The sequence below is a fragment of the Diachasma alloeum genome, unplaced genomic scaffold (assembly GCF_001412515.2).
Source record: "Diachasma alloeum isolate Michigan unplaced genomic scaffold, Dall2.0 Dall_scaffold_00280, whole genome shotgun sequence".
Taxonomy (NCBI): Eukaryota; Metazoa; Arthropoda; class Insecta; order Hymenoptera; family Braconidae; genus Diachasma; species Diachasma alloeum.
The window spans coordinates 797759-820664 of NW_021680419.1; the positions used below are offsets into that span (position 1 = coordinate 797759).

Below are 22906 nucleotides of genomic sequence, written 5' to 3' on the forward strand. Positions count from 1 at the left end.
GCCCGCCGCGCATAAAAGTGAAAGAAAACATTACATTAGTATTCGCGGAGTTACATGTCTGCCTCCAAAGATTTTCGCCGTTGGGCATCTTGATTGTCACTGATTTTACGTCTCAATTTAATCTCATCAGTCCAGGAGTTCACCCCCCACACCCAGTGCATCATCCAGAATATTTTCGAGGGTGAGTGCGTGACTAAAGCCCTGTAAAACTCTTATTCTTCCCTCCAACAAGTACAGGGGCTTTCGTGTGGGAGTGTACCGAGACAAAAATACGACAAAAAAAAAGAAAACCAAGGGATTTCGTCACAGAACGAATCAACTATTCACTTGTTTATCTTTTTTCCATGGGGTGTGAGGTTGAGGTGTCACAAAATTATCAAGTTACCCTGGTATTTAATGATTTATCACCACTAAATTCGCCGTGAATTGTCAACAATCGAGGGGAGAGACATATGCACGGGTTTGTGGGAGTCACCAAGCAAATGGCCAGACTCTCCTTTATTTTCTTTAGTTTATTATTCGTCGTCTCAAGGTAACTCGACGTAAATTCCCTCCAAGGCTGAATTTTTTTGACTCGAAACTTTTCCCTCACGTCCAGACAGTATTCACTCGTTATCGGAGTACCTAAGGCACTGAATGATCGGTTTATTTTCGGGGACAACGTCATTAAGTTGGAGTGGATAAATAGAATTTTAATCGTGCATTTGGGGAATTGACAGGTAACGATTGTTATTACTGGGCATGAAGATGAAGATACCGACTGGAGGCTCTGGTAATGGTTATTATGGACACGAGAGTGGAGTCATTTCGTATCTGGATAATGTGGAGACCGAACCGGACATTCCCGGGGGGGAGAATGGGGATTTCTCGGAGTACATGTGGATGGAGAATGAAGAGGAGTTTGATAAACAGGTGAATATTAGTTTATTAATGGCATATTCGTGAGTGGTGGAGTTTTTGGGGGACTTTTTGGTTGTATTTCTGGGAGGAATGATGCGATTTGAATTAATCTGGGCTCATTTTGAAGATGGTAAATATATCTTGAGAATGAGACCAATTTTTTTCATTTTCACTCTGCCAATCTTGAGATATTTAGAATTGTAGCGACTCACATTTTCCTGTTGAGTTTCTTATTTATATTTTTGATTGCTTTGTTTGTTCACCTGCTGCTCTGGGGGGAATGAAGCGATTTGGATTAATTTGAACTTGTTGTGAAGCTGATAAAGTTGCCTGGAGAATGAGATCAATTTTTTTTAATTTCACTCTGCCAATCTGGAGATATTTAGAATTGCAGACGATTTTATTCAATTTTTTGGGGATTTGAGGGGCAAAGAAATTTTTGGCTGAACTTTTTTTGTAGAGGAATGTGAGGACCACAAAAAATTTCATTATGAAGCGTTCAATATGCTCATGAAAGAGTGAATTATTTTGCTTTACCAATTTCATATTTATTCTTCAGATTTTCATATTTATTATTTTAGCTTTGCTATCTTTTTATTGCAACATGATTGATCTGCTAACTTTGAATATTTTTTTAAGGTCCTGGAGCAACTTGAAGAAGAGGAACTGATGGAGGAGTGTCTAGAGGCGATGCTGGAGGAGGAGCAACAGCACCAGAGAAACCAAACGTCAGTGGCCTGGTGTAATGCTGTTGCCGGGGAAAATAGTGGGAATGAATTGTGCCAGCAACTGGGGAGCCTCAGGGTGCACGGAGAGCTTGCTAAATCTGTGAGTTCAATAATTCTTCCCCATGTAATACTAATAATACAATTCTAAAACCAACGAAGCAGCAGAAATGAAGAGAATCAGAGAACTGTGATGATTTAATTTTGATTATTTTCTAGATATCTCGAAAACCGTCAGTTTTAGGGAAAAAAGTCATAATATCTTTTGTTCAGCCCACAAAATTTCCCACAAGAATGGTCATATAACATTTTCTCCTACATCTCTTCATTCTGAAGATATTCACAAATTTGTATGAGTATATTTTCGTGTTGTCTGAAGGAAGGAAAAATTGACATAATTTTTTAAATTATTTATTTCAGAGTACATTAAATCCAAATGCAGCTGAGTTCGTCCCCTCGTTCAAAACCTCAGTAAGTACGTCATCGGAAATAACCAGTGATTCGTCGTAGAAGGACCGCTCATCAATAAAAATAATTAATTGCAAAAGAGAGTAATGAACGAGTCTCGTTAGAGACTGGTAATTTACTTGGGTTCAAAAACCCTCTCATCGAGTAAAAAACTGACTGAAAAATGAAAAAAAAAATTAACAAAAACCAAAAAAAAGGACAAAAAATATGGATAGAGCCATTGCAGTAAACTGTTTCCGAAGCCTGTTTTCTCTTTTTACTTTAATCAGTGGGAAGAAGATACCTCTTATTGGCAATCAACAATCTTTCCTAGGCAATTCGCACTAACGCTTGCCGCATTATTATCCCATAGATCAGTCTCCTCTGTAAGAATCAAAGTAACAAAATGAAATAACAAAAAAAACAATAAAAATGTTGAAACGACAAAAAAAAACAAAATGGGTAGAATACTATGAAAATGTACTTAACGCCAGTAGTTGTCAATCAAAAAGAAGAATAATCATGAAAAATAGGGCTCACGTGCACGAGTTCTTGGGGAGCTATTGAAATTTCCTTGCATTAAATTTCAAAATCTCTTCGCTAACTATTTTACCTCTGGAGTTTAGAATATTTTAAACCTTTTTATTCGTACGAAAGCTCTTGAAGTCCTGGCTGGGCTGTGAATGGTGGAGAACGGTGATTTACCAATTTTTAAATGACACTTTTACATGATTCTCAATAAATTTTTATTAGTTACAAAACACTTTTGAGGATTGAATTTATTCGTTAGTCGTTTCTGGGGGCTGGAGATTTTTCCAGTGCTTTTGTAATTAATACAATTTTTTGTTACGGTTTTAATGGGATATTTTATTTTTCTTGATTCAATTTGGTTCTTGGAATTTTATGTTGCCTGTTTCCGGTCTTCCAGTTTGTACTTTACGAGTTACCCGAGTGCTTTGAGTTTTAATTCATTGAATTTTTAGTGAAGTCAGTGTGCTGTGAAGAGCAAGATTCGTGTTTAATATTTCTGTGGGACGTGATTTCAGGAAACGGTTCATATCGACTTGGCACTCAGCTGAGTTTTTGAGGAATATCTCCGAATCTAAGGGAGATACCGAAATTTTTGTAATGATGTTTTTTGTAGGGCGAATTGAGGGCTATAAAAAAAGTTATGACAAAAATTTAGCTGTCTTCCTTAGATTTCAAGGTATTTAATGAAAACAGACCAACAGTAAAAATCAACGTAAATCATTTTACCGGTTTGCTACGGATTTGTTTTACAGAAAATAAAAATTCCTGTGGACAGAAATGTGGATAGAAATGTTTTATACGTATTGACCTGCTTCAGTTATCGTTATTTTATCGTTATCCATTCTATTACTGCGGCAATAGCCCCGAAAGTAATGAGTATCCATTGAGAATCAATATTGAAAATTTATTGAGAACTTGTCATACGATATGACGATTATATTCCTCTGTCATAATTTTAAAAAAATGAAAACTTGGAATTTTCAATTGCAAAAATGAAGGTGCATGCTAATAGTAATAAAAACTTGAAGTGAAGAAGAAATAAAAAATAATAAAACTAGGGTACTGCAAAAAAAGACTAAAAACCATTGATGTCTCAATTAAAGATACCACAGAATTTTGTTATGGGAAGAGAGATTCTAGAAATATTCAATTATTGTTTTTACAGCTAAAGTCACAATTACATTGCACATTTTAAAATGACGTCTCAACGAAGACAAGTTAGTCACTCGCTGAGGACATTTGTACGCGGCCTGCCTCGATTCTAGGAAATAAAATGTACAAAAAAGATGAAATCAAATTCTGTAGGATAAATAATGAAGTAAAGAAATTTCTCGCATGTTGTAAGGGACGATGAAATCTAAGTGATAGAAATCATTGCGACTACGTTAAGTAATTACATTATTATCAGCATTTGTGAATTTGTCACTTCATTTTCTTTTATAAATAGCATTTAACATATAGTATAGGAATAAAAAAAATATCTATGAAATACAAACGATATGATTTTCTTTTCAAGACATTTATTCCACGCCAATTCCCTAATTGATTTGAAATTAACTTCATGATGACTCGATTTTGAGATGAAGAACATCATTTACATTTATTTCATTTTCATTTAATTATGAACACTATTTATTTCCCTCTGGATAACTCACTTCTTTCGTAATTCCATAATCATGAAAAATTCCTGTCAAGTTGTCTAGCAAAACGCAATAAACTAAATATCTCACTTTTCATATTTTCTGCAATTTGATAGAAAAACCTGGCGCTTTCTTTATAAAATTCAGCAAATTATTGCAAATTATTATTAAAAATTGTTTAGATAAAAACATATTTAAATTGCTTAATTGTTGATCGTGAGAAGAAAAAACGTAGTATTCCTAAATTTTTTTAACTCAAATTATTCTTCACTTCCCAAATTTTAATTTTTTCATATTTATTATGTACAAAAATGATCAATTCTTGCTTCTCAGATTTTCATCCATAAATTCTAAANCTAAATTTTTTTAACTCAAATTATTCTTCACTTCCCAAATTTTAATTTTTTCATATTTATCATGTACAAAAATGATCAATTCTTGCTTCTCAGATTTTCATCCATAAATTCTAAACTCAAAAATTCATAAAAATTCTTCTGTTTCCCAAATAATTCGAGGAAAATCTTTGAAGATCCACGGTCATCTGGAGAACTGAAACTTTCCGGAGAATTCAATTCAATTTTTTCAGTTATCTAGGAAATCAACTCATAACCCTCTCCTCACTATTCAACAATCACAGATTTTAATCACATTATTCTAAAAGTAAAAAAAAAGAATTACCCGAAGATGAAAAACTATCCATTGATGTTTCGCTCTTCATTCTCTTAACTCTCTTCAACCCATTATCAATATTTACAAAACATCTATAAGTAGGGGAGGTTGGGGTAAAACGGACACTTTTGACTTTTTTAAAAATTTTAATGAGGGGTTGAAATGTTGATAAAATTTAATATTTTTTTTTCTCAATGCAAAGAGCAATTCTTTCCCTTTGTGGCGAGCCTAAACTGAGCTCAATTGATAAATTTGTTTCTGAGTTATGAATAATTTAAAAAAAGTCTAAATTGTCCATTTTACCCCACCCACCCCTATACCGTTTCGCCACTTCACTACTGAATTCTAGAAATTATTTGACCAAGTCATACTACTTCAGTTAGACTAAAAAATCGAAATAATCACATAAAACTTGTCCCTTGCTGTTGTAAACTCACCGTATACCCCACTGTCGACGTCTCCATTTCGAAAAATCTTCGGTGAAGAACTCCAAAAAATGAACTTTAAAAAATTCGACTTCTTCATTTTCCCACCGAGCAGAAAAGCGCGCGCACAGTCCTAGACCCATTCAAAAATCATAACCCCCTCCCAGATCCCTGCCTTACCAACGCCCCCCGCCATTTTTGTTTGTGCAGTGCCAATGTTTTGTTTGTGTTCTACCGCCTTCCGCCAGCATCCAAACAAAGAGTCCCCGTCAAAAAGTCCACCGAGACGCCTGATCGTCCGCAAACCCCGGAGTCACCGCCCGAGCAATGGCCTCAGTCCAGGACAGTGAGTACCCGCAGCCCAAAGCCCGCAGCCCCAAGCCCCGACTTCGAGGTTATCCCCCACGTTCTAACCCCATCTCCCAGCCCCACAAACCCCGACAAACCCCCACCCCAACTAATCCACCAAACCTCTGCTCCCCAGGACTGAAATTGAAACGAGAGTCCTGCGACACGTGGAGCACACGTGAGCAGTTGTGCCTGGCGTCAAGTGTTCTAAAATCAGGGGACCAAAACTGGATATCAGTGTCGAGGTCCCTGCGACCGTTCGCCGAGAAGGAGGCCCTGCGCCCCCCGGACTGGTTCTCCCAAAAGTCCTGTGCAATTCAGTACGCAATTCTCCTGGAGAACGCAGACACCCCAAAGCGAAAGAAACGAGAGAGTGGAGAGACAACGAGCGAGTCGATAGTTCGTCGACTGACGCAGGAGAGGATAACAGAGCTGGGCCAGATTCTGGCCTTCCAGAGGGACGAGTACCAGCAGCTGAAGCAAGACGTGAACCTCCTTCGGTCAGGGAACATCTCAGATGAAAAGCTCCAGAAGATGTGGCAGGCAATCGAGCAGGAGGAGAGGGAGGCAGAGCAGAAGGCGAGAGCGCACACTGCGTGGCTGGCAAAACGTCAGCAGAAGAGCGAGTCGACTCAGGGCTCGTCCAGGAAGGCCCTGGAGGGCCCCGCAGAGGCCCCAGAGCTCCAGGAGCTGCAGCCAGAGACCGACGAGGAGCGAAAGAGCCGAGGGGGACGCTCTCCGCTGCTGACGAGCCTCTTAAAATCCCCCAGCCCCACTACCCAGATGCAGAGCGCCCCCTCGACAGCCCAGGCCACGTCCCCAACGATCGCGAGCCTCCTGGGAGGGAACCCAAAGCCCTCAGCCCCCCAGATCTCCACGTCAGCTGCCCCCCAGATCTCAACGTCAGCTGCCCCCCAGCTCCACCACTTCATCACCTCGACCCTGGCCCCCTCAGTACCTGAAAGACCCTCCGCTGGGGCACCCACACTCTCTATGCTCCTGGAGCTACCCTCCAATCTACCCAGGGGGAACATTTCCAATCTTCAGGGGCAGAACTCAGGCCCTCAGAACTCGCTGACAGACCCTGGGAGAACAAAAGTCACCAATCACGTGGCGAGTCCTGTCCCAACGGCTATTCCAGTGGACGAGAACATGGTCCAGATCATCGATCACATTGACGATGTCATTGGCAAGGACAAGCTGCCTGAGGTGTGTAATGATTTTTCATGTTTTAGCATCTCGAGAATAACTCTCGACAAAATAAAGGGTGGGAAATTAATTGTAGATTCGTACAAATAATGATTAGATCCGATCAATTAGCCCCTCATGTATAGATATTCCAAATTTTTATTTTTTTCCTCATTGAATCGCAATTTTCTTCGAAACTATTTCAATGAGGAAAAAAATAAAAATTTGGAATATCTATACATGAGGGGCTAATTGATCGGATTTTAATGACTAGCAAGATCGCCAAAATCACAATGAGAGAAACAAAGTTTAATTTGCCTGAAGACGAGGACAATTTCATCATGACAAGAGAGCCATTTCTCATGTCAAGTAAAATTGAAGGAATTCATTTAGTGGCTTTTTAGCCTCAACTCTAAAATATTTTAATGCAAAACCGCTTGAATTGATTTGACAAAATTTCTTGGCTTTTCTCGCATCTCGCAATCTACGAGAAATACGTAAAATTGATAATAGACAAAAATTATTAAATTCTAGATGATTCATGATTTGAATATTTTCGTCTGTACTTCATAGTTTTGGTGCTGCGACGATGTGAACAATTTAATTGTTAGTAATAAATAGTTCCAATGCCTAAAATTAATCGGAAATTGTCTACTTGACGTTAATAGATCATATCTTTAAAAATGTAACTGACAGATTGAAATGGTGACGAAATTTAATAATTTTCTTTCACTGCAAAGAAAAATTCTTGCCCTTTGTGATGGGCCTAAACTGAGCTCCATTGATAAATTTGTTTCTGAGTTATGAGTAATTTTAAAAAAGACCAAAGTGTCCATTTTACCCCACCCACCCCTAAGGCAAAACGGAACCCCTGCGTTTATATGAATCTTTAGAATTGTGTGTTCCCCTGCAATTATTATTTTTTATTCATTAAACTACTTCATTGACTGAACCATGCGATAATCGAGTCGATAACGTAATTTCACAGATATAAATTAACAATTGTAGGAGAAAACACAATTCTAAGATTTGATGTAGACAAAGGGGTTCCGTCACGAAAAAGAACCTTTCCCCCCCCCCTCGCCCCTCCTCAAATCAGTTTACCACTTGGCTACTGAATTTCATTATAAATTCCTACAGGTGATTGATAAGGACGAGATCAATGAGATTATCGGGGACATTGAGGAGCTGATTAAGGAGGAGATAACCAAGAGCCCTGGGGATGGCCCTGGGATTATCGAGGCGATTCCTGAGCCCGTGGGGGAGTGCAAGGCCGAGGGAGAGAGGGAGGTGGCGGTTTCCTCGGGGTCTCCTCGGAGTGAGGTGGTTGGGGAGATTGAGCAGAGTGGTGCCAGCATTGCTGAGATCATTGGGACCACTGTTGAGGAGGAGAAGGTGGCCGAGGTTGTGGAGAAGACTGGGGAGGAGGGGATGGAGGTGGAGGAGGTTGAGAAAAGTGATGAGAGGGATGAGAAGGTCGAGGAGGCTGCGGAGAGGGTTGAGAAGGGCGAGGAGAATAATGAGCCTGAGGAGGGGGGGCGGCAGGAGGGGAGGAAAGATGAGGAGCCCCCAGTGGCTGATCCTCAGGGGGAGGGGGAGGAAAAGGGGGAGGGGGAGGAAAAGGTGGAGGAGGAGGAGAAGAATGATGAGGAGGAGGAGAAGAGCGCTGAGGAGGCAGACGAGGAGCCTGAGGAGAGTAAGAAGCCTGAGGAGGACAAGACAGGGGAGGAAGAGAAGGAGGAGAAAGAGGAGAAAGAAGAGAAAGACGAGTGTGATGAGTCGGAGGAGAAGAGAGAGCCGACTGAGGAGAATGAAGAGCACCCGAATGAGCCTGAGGAGGAGGGAGAGGAGAAATCTGGGTCTAGGGAGGAAGCCCCTCGGGAGTCTGAGGAGAAACCTGATTCGGTGGAGGAGAGCCAAGAGGAGAAGTCTGAGAGGTCTGAGAGGCCTGAGGCTCAGGACGCTGGGGAAGATACCCCGGGGGCCAACGAGCCTGAGCAAAATGAAAAGTCCCCCGATGCTGAAGAACCGAAGGAGTCGGAGGAGCCCAAGGAGACTCGGGAGGATTGCAAGTCCCCAGACGAGAAGACACGGGATCTTAAGGAGGATGAGTCGAAGGAGTCCGGGGAGCAGTCGCCGAAGACTGATGTGGACGAGGAGCTGGAGGCGCCAGTGCTGCCGAGTGAGCTTGAGGAGCTGCCTCTGGACAAAAGGGAGAAGGAGGAGGACGAGGAGGTGGAGGAGGAGGAGGAGGAGGAGAAGGAGAAGGTGGAGGAGGAGGCGAAGCCTGAGGTGAAGGTCGAGGGGCAGGAGGAGGAGGAGAAGGCGGAGGCTGGGGATCCTGGAAAGGAGGAGCCGATGGAGAAGGCAGACAGGCCAGAGGTCGATGGGAAACCTGAGAAGGAGCCTAAGGGGGAGGACGAGGTTAAGAAGGAAGAGGGGGACGTCAAGAAGGAGGAGACGAGTGCTGCTGACGACACAGACGTCGAGGAAGAGGAGTCCTCGCTGGCGAAGCTGCCAGCTGGGAGGACCATGAAGACTTACTCCAAGAAGCAGAATGTCGTGGTCGACAGCGAACCTGAGACTGAGACCAGCGATACTGCTGAGTACAAAATTTGGAAGAAGTCGATACTGCTGCATTACAGCCGTCTGGCCACTCACAAGTATGCCTCGCTGTTCCTCAGGCCCATCACTGAGGATCAGGCGCCTGGGTATCACTCGGTTGTGTTCAGGCCCATGGATCTGTCCACTATTAAGAAGAATATCGATAATGGAACTCTCAGGACTAATATGCAGTTCCAGAGGGATGTTATGCTCATGTTTCAGAACGCTATTATGTATAATAAGTCGGATAGCTTTGTTTATAAGATGGCGGTTTCTATGCAGGAGGAGTGTCTTCAGAGCATGCAGGTAAATTTGGCGTTTAGTTTTTCATCCTCCGGATTTTTTGGATTTTCAATCATTGAATTCTTCAATATTAAGGGAACTTGAGCTTTATGTTGATTGAAGTTTGCATATAATCATCGAAATTTAAAAATAGTAAAATGATTGGTAATCCAAATTTTCGATTGAAAATTAATTAAATAATTGATGTACGGAATTGACAATTGTCTGTTGAGTAAATAATACCTAATTTCGTAAAAATGATTTTCGATTAACCAAATAAGGGTCAATCTTCCTAAGTAGATTATTGATTGATAGAATAATTCGGAATATAAATATTTAATTGATGATTAATTTAGTGATTTAAAATTGTAGAGTAATATTAACGAATTGACTAGTTCAAAATTTAACGGTAATTATAATTTGTGATTATGAGTATCTCGGGCCATTTGAGGAAGAATGGAATTCTTTTGAAAGGAAATGTCAGGAGTTTCGAGAAATTTCGAATGAAAAATTGGTTCTGGTGGTTTTTTTTTCAGGAATTACTCGTTACAGAAATTATTTAATAGTTGAAAAGATGAGAAATGTCGAAGGATCAATAGTTATTCGATGAGAGTTGTTTTGTAATTGTGTTTTAAGGGGAAACATTGCATTGTAATGAATCGAAATTTTAAGGAAGAGTTGAATTAATGAATTTAACTCTGCTCTGACAGATTCTGGTCGAAGCAACTGGTGAGGGGGCCTTCAGACGAGAGACTAGAACTGCAGCAAGCAGTAGCTGTGAGACCAGTGACAGCAGCATAATAAAACGCAAACGAAGCCTAGTGACTCCAAGCCCCCTCGACACTGAGACTCCAAGAATGAAGAAACGAAGAAAATCGGAGAACGATTAGATTAAGAAACTTTGAAGCCCAAGCTCATTGTACAGATTCATTCGATTCATCTAGATGACGAGACAACTCGCCTCTCCATTATTTTCTATTGTTTTTTTATTTGAAAATGGCGGACACTGAGTGACGCATTTAGTTATGGTAATAACCGTAAAATTATCAAGTTTTCAGTTTTCTTTTTGTATAAAAAAAACAGTTAGATTGTAAAAAGAGGTATTTATTGAGGGGATTTGACGATGAACCGTGGATGGGGAGACTCGCAAGGATTTATTGCTGAGGACGAGGGAAATTACGGTTCTGCTCAGGGACAGAGGAGTCCCCCCGAGTATTCTGTGAGATTTCACGTTGAGTCAATTCAATAAAAATTATTTCATCGAAAGAACAAACTTCATTGCCAAAGACTGATGCAATTATTTTTATTTATACTTTCATTTTCAACGATATTCTTTGCCATCTCATGGAGAACTCACAGGGGAAGTGAAGTATTTACATTTCGTGTACATAACAATTGATATTAAGGGTGAAGAGGGGACTTTCAGGGACCTCGGGAGCAAACAAAACTATCAAAATATGGGGAAAACTTTGCAGCATGAATTCTCAGTCAAAAGGGGACGAAAAAATTTGAAAGATGGCTTGAAAAATTTGTCCAATTTGTAGAAATTGAATGAAGTGAATTGATGGGGGTCTGAAGAGAGTAGACAATTTTAAGAAATGTTTGAAAATACTCGGTGGGACACCGCCCTCGTTAAAGAACCTTGCGGCAGAGGGAGGGGACATTCAAGCAAGATGGCGGTGTCTGCGAACATCGACCACCTCGCATTTTTGAACATTTCTTAAAATTATTTATGCTCTCCAGAGCACCTTCAACTCGATCCTTCTAGTTCCTAAAAAAGAGAACAAATTTTTCAAGCCATCTTTCAAATTTTTTTGTAGCCTTTTCGCTGAGATTTCATGGTGCAATTTTTTTTAACCTGTTCAGTAGTATTTCTCTCATCATGGAGAAGTAAAAAAGTGGAGTATTTACATTTTATGGCTGTAATAAGTGATATTAAGCGAAAAGAAGTGGATTTAAATTTCGTATTTACCAAGTGAAGATGGATAAAGTGAAGATGAATTTTCAATTATTTTGTAATTATTCGATTGGAAGGGTTGTTCTCAATCGAAAATACGCGACGAGGGGGATCTGCAGTTCTGGGCTGAGGACGAGTTGAGCTCCATCGAGTCCAATTCCCGACTGAAAAAACGCAAAAGAAGGCACTCGGTCTCGTATCGAAACCAAAAGTACAGGAGTCGATCGCGAGCCCCTCAATCCTCTAGCTCCAGTGGCAAATCGTCATGCACGAGGACCAGGCGGAGGAGAAAGAGGAGGAGAGCGAACACTGAGGACACCCCCACGAATTCTAAACCCCCGAAACCCAGTATTCCCGCTCGAGGGAAAATCTCGGTGAAGAATCCTCTGAAGAAATTCAGACTCAAGTTCCAAAGGAAATGATTCAATATCGATCAATGAAAGATGAGAATTAAAGTAGTGAAAGGGACGCATGAGTTGATTTTTTATTTTTAGATTTCATTCGTGAAGAGTTTTAGTTCAGAATGAAGATGACTTTTTTAAAAATAATTCTGAATTTCAGAAGATGATTTTTTATGAGAATTATTTCGAAACGAAATTGACATGTTATAAAAAAATATATTATATTGTAAAAAAAATTATGTTGTGTCATTGCAGAGAGTAATATTTTCAAAAAAAATTCATTCTCATTTTCTTTGAGAAAACATTACCCTAGGCAATAGCATAATGTATTTTTTGAAGAATATACTGTTTTTTAATAACAATATTTTCATTCGGAATTGAACTTGTAATATTGTACAATATTCCTGTAATATGCAGTGTAAAATATTAAAAGACTCGACTAATATCGCATTCGGTATCAAAAAATTTCATTAACGAACTCGAATACCCGATAGAATTCTATTGGATTTTCATTGAATTTCTGTTAAAAATTTGTTTCGGCCGATTGTCCAACAGAAATTATTTTACCGAAAAAATCACTAGAATTTAATTTTTCCATTGAGACATTTTCTATAAAATTCCTTGAAACAAATTTCCCACGTTGGCTCCACTCTATTGTTCTTCTCTTTTTTCATTCAAAAAATGAATAAAAAACTAAAAATTTGACTCGAGGAATTTCTCTAGGATATATCAATAAATCAAGTTGTACAAAAAATCTATCAACTGTTTTTTCTATAGAATATTTTCCATTGAACATTTCTATTGAAAAAACGCGCAAATAAATTGCGGAATTTTTCAATATAATCAACCAAAAACTAATGAAAAATTCAGTAAAAATCTAATAGAATTTTCTAGTGCGTGAATTTTTTTCAAGCTCGCGTTCGTTCCTAGTGCATTAAAAAAGGACCTAAACATATTTTTTAAAAGTTTTCATGAAAAATTCATCTACCCCTATTCTCCAAAACTTAATCCATCCAAAAATTAATTGGCCTCGATCATGTCGCCACTGAACTGTTTATCCTTAATTGAAACAATTAATAAAGCACGGACAAGATAACTGTGACATTCACTCTGTTATTTTTCCTCTCCACTATCACAAATTTATCAGCAATCTGAGCGTGTGCGTCGTTTGAGTGTCGCGCTGTTTTGTTTCTATCGTTTTCACTTCCTTCTCTCTCTCCATCCTCATTCTGCGTCTATGTGTGCGCCGGGGAAGAGCGAGAGCGACCATCCTCCTCCAGATTGACACATCTCCGTCGATTTAAACTGTCAGAATCATGTCTTACTTCGAGACGAAGTTTTGGCCGAGGAATCAGTACCAGAACATGGAGGAACCCAATGGTGAGATTCAAATGATTGGTTTTATTTTCTTGAAATTGCGGGGCGATTGAGGCGCATAACAATTTTTGTCATTCCGGCCGTGAGGCAGCGCTTCACGGACGCTCCGCTCCGCGTCCGTGAATCTCTGCCTACGGCCGTCATAACAAAAAATACTGTTCGTCATACGGCCAAAAAAAACTTTTCTAGCTCATAAGATTGCAAACTCATATTCGCCAGAAAAGTTTCTTTCGGCCTAGTGACGAAATATACTATTTCGGAGCGTGGAGAGATCGTCGGAGCGTCCGTCGGCATTTGCGCGGGCGATTTTAAGGACATGAGCTGTGTCACAGGACCTGCAATGCTATTTTTCCTGGAACAGTTGGATTTTTTTTTTCCAAAAAAATTGCATGGCAATTTTGCACGTGTATTGCCTATGAATTCCCATATATGATGAACATCCCGGCGATATGTGTTATATACATACGAATTTAATATTCGATCATCACGTATGAAAAAAAACCTATAGGATTTTTTATAGCAATTAATATAGTAGATTATATTATATGAATTTATTTTATTGTTTTCTTTCCCATTGTTCTTGAGCGTCCGTCGGCATTTGCGCGGGCGATTTTGAGGACGAGCTGTGTCACAGGACCTGCAATGCTATTTTTCCTGGAACAGTTGGATTTTTTTTTTCCAAAAAAATTGCATGGCAATTTTGCACGTGTATTGCCTATGAATTCCCATATATGATGAACATTCCGGCGATATTTGTTATATACATACGAATTTAATATTCGATCATCACGTATGAAAAAAAACCTATAGGATTTTTTATAGCAATTAATATAGTAGATTATGTTATATGAATTTATTTTATTGTTTTCTTTCCCACTGTTCATGAGCGTCCGTCGGCATTTGCGCGGGCGATTTTGAGGACGAGCTGTGTCGCAGGACCTGCAATGCTATTTTTCCTGGAACAGTTGGATTTTTTTTATTCCAAAAAAATTGCATGGCAATTTTGCACGTGTATTGCCTATAAATTCCCATATATGATCAACATTCCGGCGATATGTGTTATATACATACGAATTTAATATTCGATCATCACGTATGAAAAAAAACCTATAGGATTTTTTATAGCAATTAATATAGTAGATTATGTTATATGAATTTATTTTATTGTTTTCTTTCCCATTGTTCTTTGTGGTTAGATTAAATTAAATTTATTGGATTCTATTCCCATTGTAGTACACAAATTGTGGGAAGTTTTTCTCATTTTCAAATGAAGAGATAGTTATGTTAAATAATCTCAGTATAATATAATAATTCCTCTCAACGAAATCACATANAAAACCTATAGGATTTTTTATAGCAATTAATATAGTAGATTATATTATATCAATTTATTTTATTGTTTTCTTTCCCATTGTTCTTTGTGGTTAGATTAAATTAAATTTATTGGATTCTATTCCCATTGTAGTACACAAATTGTGGGAAGTTTTTCTCATTTGCAAATGAAGAGATAGTTATGTTAAATAATCTCAGTATAATATAATAATTCCTCTCAACGAAATCACATAATGAAAATGAAATTTTTCGTTTTCATGATCTGATTTCATTGAGAGGAAATGAGAAAAATGTAGGGAGATATGATCAGCAAGAAAATAAAAGAAAACGATTTTTTATTTTTCCGAAAAATTTCAAAACTGATTTTTTTTTAATTACGAAAAAATATCAATATGTTCCCTTTCTATGATCGAATTTCAATGGAAAAAAGTGAAAAAAAAGAACAGAGATACGTGATCAGCGAGAAAATAAAAATTTCGATTTTTCAATGTCTCCGGAAAGTTTTAGAATTAATATACTTTTTCAAATAATGAAAGAATACCCATCAATTCAATTTCTACCCTCACATTCTGATAGAATACATAAAAAATAGCAAAGAATAAAAATCGGAGATGAAAAATTTCATCGGATTAATATAATGCTATAGGGATGTAGGATTTCCTATAGGATTCCTAAATAGAACTTTAACTTCAAGAAAAAACAGAACTTTAGAATATCCTATAGGAAATCCTATTTGAAAAATTCTACAGAAAGTGTTCGAATTCTCCATAGGATTTTTTCATGCGATATAATGACATTTGTGTTGCATATATCATCGCATAATAGCACTGTTCATAATACATATATTTATATATATAGAAAATCGGCGAAAAATGCTGTATAGCACTTATACGTAGAATATATCAGTAGCGAAGCGGTAAACCGGGTTAAGTCGATTTTTACTATTGGCTAGTTTTTGCCGAATATCTCGGAATCTAAAAGAGATAGAAAGATTTTTGTCACGACCTTTTTTGTAGAGCCAGTAGAGCGTTATAAAAAAAGTAATGAGAAAAATTTTGCTATCTCTCTTAGATTCCGAGATATTCAGCAAAAACTGGCTAATAGTCAAAATCGACTTGACTCGGTTTACCGCTTCACTACTGATATGTCTTGTTTAATATTTGGGTCGAAGTGCTTGAAAACCCTCAATCCGTCATCCATCCCCTTCCAGGAAACATCTGCAGATCAATATGCAAATCAATAATCGCCGGTTTCTTCATGGCCCTCTTCGTCATGTCCGTCTGGAACGTGAGTTTCCATCGCTCAGGGAAGAGCTACGTGGTCCTCCTAGACGCCTCCAGCCAAATGGTCCACAGGACCTCCCCGCGGTTCCTCTCATTCGGGCTCGACTCCTCTCTCCTCAGGGACATGAAGAATTTTCCGATCAACGACGAGAGATTCGTGAACCTGGCTCGACACCTGAGCCCCGCCTTCGTGAGGATCGGCGGGACCTCCGCCGACTGTCTCTTCTTCAATGAAACTGTCGTTGAGAGCCCGGAGATCAGGAGAAATCCAGTCGACGGGGGGGACATCAGTAATTTCACGCTGACCGACACTGATTACTTGGCGATCTACGATTTCACGAGGAAAGCAGGATTGAGAATGATGTTTGATATCAATGTGCTCATTAGAACTTCTGATAATCACTGGGATGACTCGAATGCTAAGAAAATCATAGCTTTTTCCAAGGGACATGAGATGGAAATCGATTGGCAACTTGGGAATGGTAACAATATTTCATGAAACAGAATGGAAAATCTAGCCAATTCGATAGACAATTCTATTGAATTTCTATTGAACTTTAGATTAGTTTTTGGCCGATTGTATTAAAATGCTCAATAGGAAATATTCTGTAGAAATTCCTTCACTCAAATTTTCCAAGTTTTTTCGTTTCATTTTTTAAATGAAAAAATTAACAATGAGGTGAAAAAAGAAGAAAACAAAGAAAGAAAAATTGTCGAGAAAGATGAAATTCAACTGAAGTCTTCGGTAAAATAATTTATAGTGGATATTGTCCATAAAAAAAGTCTGTAATAAAGCCGCAGAATTCTTCAATAGAATCGGCCAAAGAGTAGTAGAATTTTGAATGGAAGTTCGGTAGAAATCCAAAGGAATTAATGAAATAAAATCAAAATAAAATGAATATTAAGATACAAATCCTAAAAAATAAAAAAAATCGAAATGGAAATCTTATTGAATTCACTAGGTTTGTTCATGAACGATGAAAATCAAATTACAGACACCAGACACTAACAATTATTCACCTCCTTCCTCTCCAGAACCAAATTCGTTCAAGCTTGTTTTTGATCGTGCGGTGCCCGCAGCGCAACTAGGAAAGGATTATTTCCACCTGAGGACCCTCCTCAATGCCCTGGGATACGAGTCCAGCATCCTAGTAGGACCCGAGGCGAATCACATCGGAGATCCCGATGACAAAGGGGTGAATTATGCCGCAGAGTTTCTCGAAAATGAGGGACACAGCGTGGAGTTTGCTACCTGGCATCAGTATTATCTGAACGGTCGTGAGGCCACAGCCATGGACTTCATCAATCCAGCAGTCTTCAATCGTCTTCCTGCTGAGATCAGCTCGTTCCAGCGGGCCATCAACAGCTCAGGGAGGGATGTCAAAATGTGGCTGTGTAAGTCTTTCAGGCGCATCTGATATTTCCATTCACGCACGCAGAAATTTCATTGAAAAACCTAACGAATGCGATAGAAAATTCTGAGTTTTTGGATGATTTCCAAAATTGGTGCGTTTTTATAGGAAATGTACAATAGAAACTATTTTTTTTTTTACAGAAAACAGTAGAATTTCATTTTTCTGTTGAAACATTTTCTATAGGAATTTCTCGACACGAATTTTCCAAGTTTTTTCCACTTTATTTTTCTTCTCTTTTCATTCAAAAAATCAAACAAAGATTTGAAAAATTGAAAGCAAGGAATTTCGGTAGAAAATATCTCAATCAAATTCGATTCTTTTTTTTACTTGAACACCTCAGGAATTTTTCAATCGAATTCCCGAAAAATTAATAGAAATCCAATAGAATTTTCTGCGCTGGGTTTTTCTATGAAATTTCCCAACCGATTTCTTCAGCAGAAACGAGTTCTGCGTATGGAGGAGGGGCTCCTGAGTTGTCTGACAGATACGTGGCAGGATTTTTGTGGCTGGATAAACTCGGCTACTCAGCTAGTGCAGGAGTGAACGTCGTAGTTCGACAATCGCTCTTCGGTGGGTATTACGCGATGGTGGGCCACGATCTGGTCCCGAATCCCGACTGGTGGGTCAGCGTGCTCTTCAAGACACTAGTCTCGGAGAGGGTCCTGCACCTGGAGAGCGCCAACAACAGTGGGACCTTGAGGTTCTACGCCCACTGCACCCCCGAGGCCTCCCTCATAAGTGGAGTGCCTGCTGTTACGATTTACGGAGTCAATTTGGATGTTCACAGAGCTCAAGTCTTCATCCAAGGCAGCTGGATGAGGAAAAATGCCAAAGTACTGCTGTACATTCTTACCGGGGAGTTTTTAAAGTCGAGGTGAATATTCTTTAGCATTTTAGTTCGTTCAATGAACTTTGGGAATTCCATTTGGATTCTAATTACTCACTTGACTCTGTTTTCTGATAATTTTTCTTCTCATATCTTCATGGAGATAATTAAATATTCAACAGAAAAGGAAGTTCAAACAATTTCTTCCAACATTTCGGCCTTCGTTAACTTATAAAAATAATAAAATCTTTGATAAGATGTAAAAGATTGACTTCTTATATCAATTTTTCACAGAGTAATTCTGAAAATATCGCCAAAATCACTTAGAAACAGATTCTAAATATCAAATAATTTTATTGCAGCTGCGAAAATCTCCAACTCAATTGTGTTTTGATTTTTTTTCTCAATCTTTCTTGAAACAATTCAATCCTCGACAAGACTAAATTAACATCTTTAATTTCAATTTCATGCCTTTAATCTTATAAATGTCAAGAGATCTTTGTTTATTATTCTTCAGATGCTGTAGAGACAAGTCCTCTAAGAAATCAGAAGCGAAGTGGTCAAACGGTTTACGTCGATTTTGGCTATTGGCCAGTTTTCAATGAATATCTCAAAATCTAAGGAAGATAGCAAAATTTTTCTCACAACCCTTTTAGTAGCACTCAATTCGCTCTACAAAAAGGTTTGTTTGAGATTGATGCTAAAAATTTAGGCCGATTGGAGAAAAGTGATTTGGAAAAGGTGTGAAAATTAAGAACACGTGATTTACTAAAAACCCATTGGTGATGTATTTTATTTGTGGTGTAAACCACGAGTCTAGAAATTTTTTAAGGGTACACTGTTCGCTGAATTGTCTCAATTTAAATTCGATAATAGTCTCTACACTGCACTTGATAATTCTCCTGATAATTCACTTGATTACAGTCTCAAAATGATTGATAATCGACTCGAAATTAATAGATGATTGGCTCAGTATCTCACGGTGATGTACTCGATAGAGTGATTGCGACAATACTGACTGTACAGAGATTGAGACGATACGATACTGAACCCGAAGGGTCCCGAGGTCGTTCGAGGATTTTCGTTGAACCCGGTGCCATTAGATAGGAAACTATTGCCGAGTTTTAAACAAGGTTATTATGGAAATTTCGCAATCTCCCTCAAATTCGAAAATATTTCTGGAAAACTCAACTAAAGACTAAATGGACTCAAACCGTTTGACCACTTCGCTACTGAAATTGTTCTCAACTTCTCGATTCCAAAGACATTTATCAATTTCCATTTATCAACTTATCAGTGTATCTGAGAAAATCTATATTTTTTGCAGTGAAATAAGACTGAATGGAGACATCCTGAAGCTGAAGCCCGACGGATCTCTCCCCCCCTTCACGCCAGTGATAATAGACCCCTCACAAATAATAACTCTCCCTCCCCTCTCAATGGCATTCATCGTCGCCCATGGTGCAGATATACGTGCGTGCATGCCATAACAATACCAACAAATCCTCTCAATCCGTTTATTTCAGTAACACTTTTATTTTCAATGACATCTCTCCACAATCGTGATGAAATTCCTAGTTACCGGACAGATGGAGCACTCCCCATCATAATTAATATTGTAATTCCCTCATCGATTCATGATACACTTAAAGCTATATACGTCTCTTCAACGATGTGTTAACCTGTTTATAACTGACATTTACTCCATCGGACACAAGTATTACATCTCTCGTGGATCAATTTTTTGAGCGAAAAAAATCTTCAATTAAAAAAAAAATATATGGAATGAATGTGCGTTCGTTCTTTCACACGTACGAAGAAATTCCATGGAGAAACCCAGTGAATTCGCTAGAAAATTTTATTGGATTTATCAATGGAAAATATTCTACAGAAGAGATCAATAGAATTCGATTTTTCTGTACAACACAACAGTCTATTGAGATATTTTCTCCAGAAATTCCTCTGCTCAATTTTCCCAAGTTTTTTGTTTCATTCTTTCAATGAAAGTTGATGAAAAATAGAGTGGAAAAAACTTGGAAAATGTCGAAAAATTCCTGCAGAAAATGTTTGAAAATTCAATAGAATTTCCCATCAAATCCACTGAGTTTATCAGTGAAATATTTCTCGTGCGATATTCATCCTTAAATAAAAATCACACCGAAGGAATGACTAACTGTAAGTATTGTTTCTTTATGATAAATACTGAGAACAATCAACAGGCCTCGAAATATACAAGACTTATATGTATATTTACATGAAAATTATATATTCTTTATGAACAAATTTAATCATTAAATAAAATTCCTCACTCTTGGGCTGACACAGTAATGGTCTTGCCCTTTGAATCATCGAATCTGTCCATGGTGCGAATGTCCAGGATCATGGATATCCCCCAGATCATGATCATAGCCAGGATGAAGGTGACGAATATTCCGGACCAAATGGGGATTGACGTGAAGCCAACGCAGTCGTACGAGTCCTCAGTGAAGTTACTGGCGTCCATTTGAATCTGGAGATTTGTGAAATTCAGGGATATCTTTTCGGTGTCGTTGGTGAAGTGAATGGTGGGGCTGCAGTGGAAGGAGAATCCCTTGGGGAAGACTATCTCGGTTTTGCTTCGTAAGCCAATTGTCGACTTGTTCTCGTGAACAAACTCAATTCTACTCATGTACCAGTAGCCAGCGACTTTTTCGGTCAGTTGGAATATCAGATTTGTCTGCACTGATTCGTCTTGGAACACTGTGTTTATGAGAACTGGCTCTCCTTTGGTATTGTTGCCAGTTGTTTCTACTGTTGTGGGGCGACCCAGAGTTATTAGCTTTCCATCTTCTCCCTGGAATTGGAGAAATATTGATAAATTATTCAGGAATGGGTAATTTTTTAGCAACAACTGCATTTTTTGAACTCTGAAAGTTGGGAATTTGAATTCATTTTGAGGTAGAATTCCTTGAAATTTCCTATTCATTTGAAAAGTTCAATAAAATTGAGTTTTTTATTGAGCGATTATTGATATTCTAATTTCAACTTGAATTCTCAACCTCTTTAGAAAAATTGAACATTAAATTCAATTGAATTCTCGAGAAATTAACTGATTCTTCAGTAGAAAAAACCGAAGTTTTATTTGAATATTTCGTTGTTAAAAATTTCAAGATTTATTTTTGTATTGTGGAATGAGTTCTCAGTTCACGAATTTTCGAGATATTCCAAAAATATTCTGGACAAAAAAGGAACAAAGCTAAGGAACAAGAAAAGTTGAACGTCAATATTTTAGTAATATTTGCAACAAAATCAATACTAGATCCACAACAAAGTACCGAAGCTGTGATTGAAGCTTTGTTTTTTCTTCTTTATCCGTTTACCTGTTGAAACAGGGCTTGTTGAGCATGAGCAAGCAGCCTGGACTCATTCCTTGCGATGATGAACTCGGTTTGGTTGTCAGCCTTGGCCTCAGCGGCCCTCCTGACACGCTCAGACCGACTGTAACTGCAGGAACGTCCTGTCAGAGCTGCGATCAGGTTCGGGCTCGACTCTTTTATCATGTTGAAGGTCTCGAAGACCGAGTCGAGGTCAGTGGCTTTCGTGATGATCAACTGGCCATCGGACACAGTATCGAGCTCTTCCTCGACAGATTGATTGTACGACGAGAGGTTCTCGAAGACGGACAGGGGGGATTGCACTGCTGGTAAGTACTGCAGGGAGCCTCCCTTCTTCAGCTGCATCAGATCCTATCGGACGAATTTTATAAAAATTTATGGAGGACATAAGAAAATTAACTAGTCAGAAAAATCTTGAGATTGGGAGAGGAATTTAAAAAATTAGGGGGGGAGGGGGGTAAAATGGACACTAGACTTTTTTTAAATTATTCATAACTCAGAAACAATTTCATCAATTGAGCTCAGTTTAGGCTCTAAAAAGTGTCCGTTTTACCCCAACCTCCCCTATTTCATTTTAAAGCCAATTTTTTCAGCTTAAAAATGACCGAATAATCGTCCAGAATTCTCCATTTGGCGAGCATTTACTCTCAGCCCTTCCAATCTCTTTAAAAAAATTCTGAACTCTTCTGCTTGAAGTTCAAGTGTTTGACATGCTGAAAAACCCTTGATACGTCGAACAATTATCGAACATGAACGTCTAACCTTCCTGTGCTGCACAAAGTCCTCGACACACAAATTGTCCCTCATGAAGACGAGAACAGGTGCGAGGGCATGAGCACCACCCACTTTCCTCGCAACAATTTTCTCAAAATCCTCCTGCGAAGTATTACGAAATGGATTCACTGGGCTCAAGCCTGATGCGGGTGAATCTCCACCCCAGATGAGTACAGGCACTGCATCACCACCGAGAGTCGACAGAATCGGTGCACTCGATGAGAACACAAACGCCCAGGTTATCAGAAACTGTGGGCTCCTCATTTTCTGAGGGTTTTTTGGCGAAATTTCACTGAATTGACGAACGACAGGCAGATTCACGGGTTTCGGGGGATCAGCCGAGTTCCTCACGCGCCTGACCAGCCCCGTCTGTCATATGACGTGTCACGTGACCCTCTCCCACCTCGA

The 22906-nt window shown here is 38.9% G+C and overlaps 5 protein-coding genes across 6 annotated transcripts; 4 read left to right on the top strand and 1 right to left on the bottom strand.

The window, feature by feature from the left end:
• Positions 1-14: 14 nt before the first annotated feature.
• LOC107038315 (polyadenylate-binding protein-interacting protein 2) lies at positions 15-4098 on the top strand. 2 transcript variants are annotated; one of them, XM_015257343.1, is made up of 4 exons: positions 15-181; positions 720-912; positions 1540-1728; positions 2046-4098. In XM_015257343.1, exons 2-4 carry the CDS (start codon positions 742-744, stop codon positions 2133-2135), a joined length of 450 nt encoding a protein of 149 aa, XP_015112829.1. In that variant the 5' UTR covers positions 15-181; positions 720-741; the 3' UTR covers positions 2136-4098. The 2 variants fall into 2 exon arrangements, with proteins under 2 accessions (XP_015112829.1, XP_015112830.1); XM_015257344.1 differs by lacking the exon at positions 15-181 and adding an exon at positions 247-532.
• Positions 4099-5554: 1456 nt separating this feature from the next.
• LOC107038417 (bromodomain-containing protein 8) lies at positions 5555-11853 on the top strand. The gene is made up of 4 exons (XM_015257518.1): positions 5555-5683; positions 5822-6894; positions 8014-9783; positions 10470-11853. Exons 1-4 carry the CDS (start codon positions 5665-5667, stop codon positions 10647-10649), a joined length of 3042 nt encoding a protein of 1013 aa, XP_015113004.1. The 5' UTR covers positions 5555-5664; the 3' UTR covers positions 10650-11853.
• On the top strand, positions 10874-12312 carry LOC107038418. Its single transcript, XM_015257519.1, has 2 exons — positions 10874-10978; positions 11794-12312. Exons 1-2 carry the CDS (start codon positions 10883-10885, stop codon positions 12136-12138), a joined length of 441 nt encoding a protein of 146 aa, XP_015113005.1. The 5' UTR covers positions 10874-10882; the 3' UTR covers positions 12139-12312.
• A 1050-nt stretch (positions 12313-13362) lies between these two features.
• On the top strand, positions 13363-20665 carry LOC107038411 (heparanase). Its single transcript, XM_015257508.2, has 5 exons — positions 13363-13497; positions 16037-16591; positions 17145-17504; positions 17960-18398; positions 19678-20665. Exons 1-5 carry the CDS (start codon positions 13434-13436, stop codon positions 19838-19840), a joined length of 1581 nt encoding a protein of 526 aa, XP_015112994.1. The 5' UTR covers positions 13363-13433; the 3' UTR covers positions 19841-20665.
• On the bottom strand, positions 19115-22853 carry LOC107038412. The gene is made up of 3 exons (XM_015257509.2): positions 22487-22853; positions 21710-22075; positions 19115-21183 (listed from the first exon to the last, which is right to left on the bottom strand). The coding sequence occupies exons 1-3, from the start codon at positions 22760-22762 to the stop codon at positions 20656-20658; spliced, it is 1170 nt and encodes a 389-aa protein (XP_015112995.1). The 5' UTR covers positions 22763-22853; the 3' UTR covers positions 19115-20655.
• Between the last annotated feature and the right edge of the window lie 53 nt (positions 22854-22906).